The 8,859-nt window shown below is 44.7% G+C and overlaps 1 protein-coding gene across 1 annotated transcript in view; it reads left to right on the forward strand.

Moving 5' to 3' along the window:
* Nrx-IV (neurexin-4) overlaps positions 1-8,041 on the forward strand; it is a 67,624-nt gene extending 59,583 nt beyond the window's left edge. The window contains exons 22-23 of the mRNA XM_065424079.2: positions 3,482-3,751; positions 3,993-8,041. Coding sequence (XP_065280151.1) covers positions 3,482-3,751; positions 3,993-4,183 — 461 coding nt within the window. The 3' untranslated portion in view covers positions 4,184-8,041. The remainder of the gene's footprint in view (positions 1-3,481; positions 3,752-3,992) is intronic.
* The last annotated feature ends 818 nt before the right edge of the window (positions 8,042-8,859 follow it).

Raw genomic sequence — 8,859 nt, forward strand, 5'->3', positions numbered from 1 at the left:
CCTCCCTTCTATTCTCATTCTTGAATAAAATGAACACTACTCCTTATTATTCAAACTGGATTAGGTCTTTTCTCTGTTAATTTTTTCACATGCTTACTAGAGAATGAAAGCATCGGGCGACATGGTTTCAGCCTGTCTTGACATAAAACATAGTTCTGTGTCACTTGGGGGAAACCTGGAGAACTCGAGGAATTTAGAAATGTCAACTTGGTAGCCACCCTGTATTTAAAGCATAGCTCTTTCAGGCTTGTGCACAAAGTGTGTTGCCAAGTTGGTGCCAAGTCGATGTGCCTTGCAAACTGACTATCTACAATTCGTAGATTGAAATATATTCCGTAATGTAATTAGGTAAATAAATAATTAGTTAAATGTGGTTTAGTGGTGCGAAAGCAGCTAAGGCTATGCTGCGCCAAACACGAGTAAATAATTAGTGCAAGTGTGTTTGTTATTCAATTAAGCATTTTGATTTCTCGTAGCTGTGGTGGCCGCCTCTATCAAGTAATTTAGCCCAAGGGTTAGAATTGTGCTATTTGCCAGAGGCAATTTTTAACAATTTGGTGCAGTTAAAAAAAGAAAACACCCTATACAGTCGAACCCACTTATAACAATATTCAAGTGCCACAAAAATGCCATTGTTATAACTGATAATTATTATAACCGGGTTGCGTGAAAAAAAATCAAAATAGTGGGATGGCAGAGTTGATGTGAGAAAACTACATAGGCGGCGAGGGCAGTGCCCCTCTCTACCATCTTCCTCCGCCTGGCTGCTGATTGTGTTCCCTCGTTTGACAGCTTCCTCGGCGCTCCGATCGTGTGTAGCAAGCCGCGGCTGTCGGTGTTAAAAAATGGCACTGCTATAACAACTGCAAAGAGGTGTCACAGGTGGCAACCGATATGTGAGCACTACCGAAGCATCGCTTTGGTGGCCCCCCAAAAGGAGCCTTTCAAAAATTGTGAGACGGCTGCCGTTGCAGCCTGTCAGCTTTAGAAATCCAGAAAAAACGCTGAGGAGAGATAGCCGCAAGCATCTCGCCACATATTTCTCACTTGCTTGCATGAGAAAAGCCTATGTCTGTTAGCCATGCATGCTTTATGCAAAGCTTGCCGACTTCCTTCTCCAAAGCATCCAAGTGGTCCACGCAGTGCAGTGGAAGCTTCCTTGCGAAAATGAAGCTCTGGATGGATTAAATCATCTGCCGGGCCTCCTGTGAGAACAGCGTTGAGGCAGCCTGCCCTACCGCGTCGTCGCTGCCATCGTTGGCGTTGCTATCTGATGCAAGCACGTTCACGACAATCGTCTCATCAGTCAGAAGCACCTAGTTTCCAATCTATAGCCGTGCACTTTCTTTTCACTGGCAACGTCATGCATTGCCGATGATCAGCAGGCGGATCACCGATCTTCCGTTTCGGCGGCAAGTTAAGCGAAATTGAGAAACTGCATGGCCAGGAACCACTTCAACGTAACCAACAAAGACGAACGCGAGCAATTAAGTTGTTCTCAGAACTATGCTGAATGAGGAGCCTGCGAGCAATCTGCTTGCGGCACAGTTGGCGCAGTCCAATCGTGTTTCGGAGGTTGGGGCGGTGTACAGCTATGAGTGCGGTCCATTCGTGTTCAGAGGTGCGGGAGGGCAATGGTAGAGAGCCGCCCGGAGATGGCTGGAAAATGAGTGCACGGCAGCTGTAGAGCAGCAGTCCATCATGCAGCAACTCGAATTTCTTGTTTTCTTTTTTTCTTTTAAAGGATTTCGCATTTCACTATTTTTCGGCTCGGACACCCAGCAGCCAGACTTCATCGTTATAACCGATAATGCGGCATTGGGGCATTGTAGTAAGTGGGTTATCTTACCACGGAAAACACAAAAGTCAATAATGCAACAGCTTCTCATTGTTATAACCGATATACTGTTAAAACTGGTATCGTTATAAGTGGTTTTGACTGTACAGTAAAAGTTCATTAGTTCACAACTCGATAATTCGAAATTTCAGATAATTCGAAGTTGCCGCCGCAGTCCGTCCAACAATGTATTGGAAGCAATATGTAACACATCCCGCTAATTCACACTGAAATCCCTACCGCCACCAATAATTCGAACTCCGCACCATCGGGGATGAGGAGAATGCTAGTGTGCGGGAGCCCATTGGTGACGCTGGCATTGCCGCACAGGTTGCGAAGCTTTGCTCTTTCTATCTGCAGCCCTTTGTTTAGGCCTGAATGGAGGGACGCATTTGCGCCTGGCCAGGCATGGCCAGCTCCTCATTTGCAGGTCATTTCTCTCTCTCTCTCCTTTTTGCATGCTACATCTTGGAGGCTATGCTCTTTCTCTGTGAGGTGTTCTGCCAAGAAGCAGCAGCTGCTAATGTCTGAAGCATGGTGGCCGTGACATTTATCGGCGCTCGCAGTACAGAAAAGCATAGCTTTTGAGATTTGTGACTATACTCAAAGGAAAGCATCCCTGGGATTTGTGTTTGGATGCCACCTATACGTATAGTGGAACTCGGCAGCGCACAGCTGGCACAGCTACGAAAGTACAACAGAGACCAACATCACAGCAGGTTGTGGTGCGTTTCGCGAGTGCAGTTTAGAGCATAGCTCTTGTTCCTGCGGCAAGCATCGGCAGCGCAAAGGCATGTTTATCATCCATTGTGCATCGCTTGTGCTGCGCCAGCCGAAATGCCACCCCCTCTAGACTTTGACATGCGCGCCGTCAGCTGCTCTCTTCGGAGCATGTGCAGAACAATCCCCAACTCGCGCGCTGCTTTGGACACGGCTGTCAGCAACCATCAGTGAAGTAGCATAGGTACCTTTTTCTCCGCACCATGCTTAGTGGGTCGGCAACGTCAGCATGACGAACGCGCAGATGGAGCAAGAGCCATCTCAACGTTGGACCGCGTTGGCTGCATAGGATTACATTGGCAGCGCCAGTGCTTTGAGCTATAGACATTGTTCTCACCAACGTGACGTAGCGTGTTTTTTCACACGCTCATGCTAGCTCGTACTATATACATGCCTTACCCGCCGTGGTAGCTCAGTGGCTATGGTGTTGGGCTGCTGAGCACGAGGTCGCGGGATCGAATCCCGGCCACGGCGGCCGCATTTCGATGGGGGCGAAATGCGAAAACACCCGTGTGCTTAGATTTAGGTGCACGTTAAAGAACCCCAGGTGGTCAAAATTTCCGGAGTCCTCCACTACGGCGTGCCTCATAATCAGAAAGTGGTTTTGGCACGTAAAACCCCAAATATTATTATTATATACATGCCTTAACCTAGTGATTTTTTTTTCTCCGACTTTCATTAGTTCGAATGTTGTATAATTCGAATTTTCGTACCATCTCCGAGGAACTCGTATGAGTGAGCTTTTACTGTATATAGCTTGTTGAGCTGTGCGCCCACTGATTTGATAGCAGAATTTGTCCAAACAGATTTTCTCACTGAGCAACTTCGTTCTCTCTCTCCCACCCCATTCCCTATCCCCTCCAGAGTCCATGGGCACTGGTGAAGGCTTTGTGGGCTGCATTTCACGGGTGCAGTTTGACGACCACATGCCACTAAGACGCTACTTTCAGGAGAGCCGGCGAAGCAATGTGCATGCCTATCCTGAAGGAACCGTGCGAGAAGACACGTGCGGTATTGAGCCAGTCACGTATGCACCTCCAGAGGATGAGACACGGCCACCGCCTACGCTGCCACCAGGGGTCTACCGAGAACCCTGGGCTGTAACCAGCTATGTTGACTCGGCAATCCTGGGCGGTAAGGACCTAAAGCTATAGCATGCCTCACCAGCATTTCTACTTGTGGGACCTTTTATGTTTTCTTGATTGTGTGAAAGATCTACGAGTGGCTGAGAGCTACTATGCCTAGTTAATTGCGGCTTTTAGGCTAGGAAGCCAATGACAGCAACCTCACAAGCCATGCACTCCTCCCTATAACAGCATGCACACTGTGGCACTTAATTGCACTTGATTGACTGTTGCTTTAATCCTTTACGCAGGTGTGCTGGCAGTGATCCTGGCAGCAATTGTGATCATGGCTATCATCTTGGGCCGCTATGTGTCGCGGCACAAGGGCGAGTACCTCACGTATGAAGACTCTGGTGCTAAGGACGCACCTGACGCAGACACTGCTGTGGTTCATGGTGTCAGAGGTCACGACGTCACCAAGAAGCGAGAATGGTTTATATGACGGGTTGTCATGTTAACTTGCCTCATCACCTCCTCTAGCAGGCAATGGCACCCTCTGGTGTCATGCAGCATCGTGGCACAGCACAATCCCACATTGTGTTGTTTCCAGAACTCTCTCTCGGGATCGAGCTTGCACGAGAACAAGGCCCTGCTGCCCGCAAGATCATGACTTCAGCTCCTGGCCATTGCAGCTGCATTTCAGTGGAGGTGATATGCTCAAACACCTGTGCACCTTGATAATTGTTCGCGTTAACGCATCTCCATTGTTGATTGACTTCAACCTGCAGCCAGTCTGTGCGTTGTTGCATGAATGTTGTTATTGGCACTTTTTATCTGGAACTTCTGGGCACATTTTCCTGCCATTGTTGTGACTGTAACGCATGATGATGGCAGTAGAGAAGTGTGGTAAATGACAAAAAAAAAAGACACTACGCACTGCAATTCACAAGCACGAACTCTTTGCCAGTGTGCCTGATGAAAAGTGCCATGTTTTCTTGTTGGATGCATTTAGAGACCACCAAGCTGTGTTGGAAATTTACAGGAACTGTTGTGGTTGCTTCGGCATGGTTTTCACTGCAATGTTAAAAAAGGTTGTTAACAGGTTTTGTACTACAACCTACTTCTTGATAGAATGTCTTGTTCAGAAGAACAAAAAGTTTTGATTTTTAAGTCTATGCACACGTTATATTTAAACCAGCCTTTCGTCCATGAAGGCAAATGCAAGATATGCACTACGAGAACACAGGTTACCTCAGTATGTGTTCAACCATGCTGAGTCAATGAATGTGCACCGAGGACCAAGCTGTTATTTGACAAAATAAATGTAAACAAATGATTGGTTCGATGCAGAGCCGTTCTGAACATGGCGTTAAATTATGTTGTTGTGGCTTGTCTCCCATACATCTTCAAACACATTCCTCAGGAGGCCTAAACTTTCCCTGCAGCTTATTCTTTGGAAAGAGTTTTGTCATCAAGCTTATTTTTCTCATGGACCAGGTCCCACTATACCTGCAGAGTCAAGCAAAGGTTCGTGACAGTTAAACATTCCACATTTTTATGCATACCTCAGTGCTACGAAAGTACCCATTCTTATCTAATGTGATTTGGTGCATGCCGCAGCACTTTTTTTCTGCTTAGTATTAAGTTATTGTCAGTGAACTCGCTAGAGCATGCTACTCAAAGCAAATCACGCTTTTTGAGCGACTGTGGTATCAACAAACTGACAGCCCGTAACCTTTATACCGTTTTTAATTTTTGACGGATGCATTGAAGCACTTTTAGTTATTTTTACAACTAAACACTGAAAATTTTAGTTTGCTCGTTTAATGTGAATTTTTTCTGAATCTCAGAGCTCTGTGATAATGGGTTGCAGCCTTGTTGAGTGCTGATTGATGCTATCAATGGGTGGGGACACACAAAGTGTCCGTTTATCGAGTGACAACTCTTAGGGTTGTGACTGCATCAAGCTAGCCTCTGACATTTTGTTCTCTCTCCTTTGGTACATCTTTCTCTTGAGTTAGAGCATCATTCTTGTCTTACCAGTGAAGACATGCAGGCACAGAAATATTTGGGACACAAAAGCAACAAAAGAAGGTGCCCCCTTAATCCTGCCTTGTGGTTATGCTGCTAGATTATTCGACATATTAATGGGTTCGATGTTCCAAGAACTTGTGCCCGTCTCTACAAAGCACAGTATAGTTGTCTGCTATGTATTACCGACACAAACTTGTACATATCAGGAATTGAATTTCCAACACCTGTCACATTCTTTTTTTTTTTCACTTGTACATTGGTATTGACCGTCCTAGTTTGTATTTTTTACTGAAATAAGCAAGTGTGACGTCATTGCCCGTTTATTTTACTCCTTCCTTTCCTCACAACTTTTTGTTCCCTAAGAATGGATGCTACTGGAAGACGTCTCTTTTGTAAAAGTACCATACCCTGCATTAAAAACACCCTCCCCCCCCTCTATTTTCCTTCCATGCTCTTTTTATTTAGCAATTGACTTAAAAGGCGTAGTTTAACATGCCTTCAGAGGGCTGCTCTTTGTTTTCTGCTTCTTGCTTCTCATTAATTTTCATAAAGGCCTGCTCCTAGCTTAGCTAGTGAAAGGCATGCGTTTCGCTTTAACTATTGTTTAACTATCACTGCCAGAGAGAGGAGACCCTGCAGCCAGGGGTCTGCCTGCGTTGAAGAAGGCATTGTTTGCTCAAGCTGGCTGACTCTTATCGCTGCACTGTTGCCCGTCTGGTTTGAACGACCAGAGCTGCATCTCAACTGTATATAGTGCACATCTCGCTGCTCGGAACTGTGACAATAGCAACAAAGTATACTGTCGTGGATTAAGTAAATGCGAGCAGGTTAGGGACCACTAGAATGCATCCTTTCATTTTTGCTTTCACTCATTGTGATGGCAGCGCGAGTTTGGTGGCTGGATGAATGGCAGTGCAAAATGGGCAGTCTCAAGCTGTTACTGACGTGACGTGTTCTGCCTTATACCTTCCCATTCGCATTTCATTTGCCCGTGATAGTGCTTGTTTGTGGCTAGAATTAAATGTAGTGTGTAGTCTGTATCGGGTGTCGTTAGCGCCCACTTCTTGCCTTTTGGTAGCGAGTGACCAACATTTCAACTAAGTACCTAACTAGAGAGCAAAGAGCTGATATCTCAAATGACACGCATAGTTATCTTTGTTTTTATACATATAAGAATGTTTAATTTCATTTGACGATAGCGGAGTAAGGCCAGATTATGTGTGCACTATTTTCCTGCTTAAGTTATTACTGCCTCTTTAGGGTTGACATATAAAACATACTTTTTAGCTTGAAAATTGTCTAGATTGTTATTGCTTTAGTGTTTGTGGCAAGTTCACAAGCAATTTAATCTAGAAGCTGCTACCAGTGTAGCCATGAGTCAGCTTGTGTAGGGCCTTAACTGGTGTTCACCTTACAAATGACCAGTGTGACTCAGCGGTGATGAACTTTGTTTTTCCTCCCTGGTGGATTGGCCAGTCATGAAAAAAATGGAATCTAGCATGCAATGAGCGCCATTGTCAAAGTATATACCTAATTTGTACCTAAACAATGGTTACTGCAGAAGCACACAGTGTACCACCATTTGCTGGAGTCTGCTAGGCAGCTGTTGTGTTTGTGAAGGTGTCACATTATGTTGAGTGAAGACATCAAATGATCTGAAACACAATTTCCTTTCATATTGGTATATACCATGCACAACTTCACCTTCTCCGCAGTGTGTTGTTAGAGTTGTGAACGTGTTTGCTTGAGCAAATTTGCCATTCCTTCAAGCGTTAGTTCAAGCCAGACATTTTGGATGTTGTGCTGGAGGAAAAGAAAAGGCATTGCAAGCCTCAAACTTTTCATAAACAGTGGGACATCATTTCTGAACTGATGGCATCTATTGTTGCATTGATCATATTTTACCTTAGAATGTTTTTGTGTTGCTGTGTTTGTTTGAGGTCTTTGGGTAAATCGCAAATATAAATCACTTATGTTGGTCATTACTCAAAACAACCATGTCACCATGAATACCGGTAAACCACCATGACAGCTATATAATTATTTTGGGCAGAGCAAACAAATTGCCATTTGATGTGATTGCAGAATATGATTAATAGAGGTGCAGCATTAGTGCAAAGAGTGAGCTGTTTTAGCTGAGGAGTGTCTTGAAATATCTGTGTAGCTGCAAAAAATACGCAGTATTGTTCAAATCCGTCCAGGCCAGACACAACCTTAGGAAGTGTCTGTGTATATGTATATATGTGTGTGTGTGTTGTTTATACACCAGCAGACCCAGTGATCCAGTGATGTCACGGGATCTGGAAATAAAAAGAATCTCATCTTATACATGCGTTGACCAGTCAGTGTAACCAGTCAATCACCAACACTTATTTTTCCTGACCTTGCTTGTAAAAGACAAAAGCCACCATGGCCACAGTGCGGCCTCGGTGAATGTTGGGGCAATGTTGTAGCTAGAAGCTCTAGATTATAGGGCATGAGAGTTGTGATAGTATGCCAGATTGCTATCACATAACTTGCCCCCTGTATATAACCGGCATCCCTTATTCTACCTTCGGGCTAGGCACAGTTTATGTCATGCTCCTGTATTGCGCTTTCTGTTTTCAGTATGCCACAGGATGGCTTCATACTGGCCCAATAGAACACCCAATTAGTCAGAAAAGCATGAGGGCACAACTTCAAAGTTTTTTGTTCTAGGCCACCTTTGTGGTGGTGGAAGTAATCTTCTGGCATCCTGTCACAGAGTAACTGCGTGGGTGCACACCTGTTGTGATGTGCTGTAGTTGTTGGCACACAGTTCCGTGTGCAAACTATGTGGCAAAGTTTTATATTTAATTATAAAGTTAGCCATTGTTTCAGTAAGTGGCGGTATTCTACATTTGTACATCCAAGGTGAATGTGAACAACGTGGTGTGTGTCAATGTTAGTCAACTGTCAACTTAAATGAGCAACTAATATGGGAAGCCTATCCGAGAGTGGAAGTTCCCTTAGTATATGCCCTACCTACAATTTTATATAGTTGATGTTTTCTTCTCCCGAGTATCCAGCATAGCTGTCACTCACCTCATCTGCTGGTGCAGTTTAGTACGCAATGTATTAAGGAAGTGCCCAATCCAACTGCGTATAGTGGTATACCAGACACGT

The sequence above is a fragment of the Dermacentor albipictus genome, chromosome 4 (genome assembly GCF_038994185.2).
Source record: "Dermacentor albipictus isolate Rhodes 1998 colony chromosome 4, USDA_Dalb.pri_finalv2, whole genome shotgun sequence".
NCBI lineage: Eukaryota > Metazoa > Arthropoda > Arachnida > Ixodida > Ixodidae > Dermacentor > Dermacentor albipictus.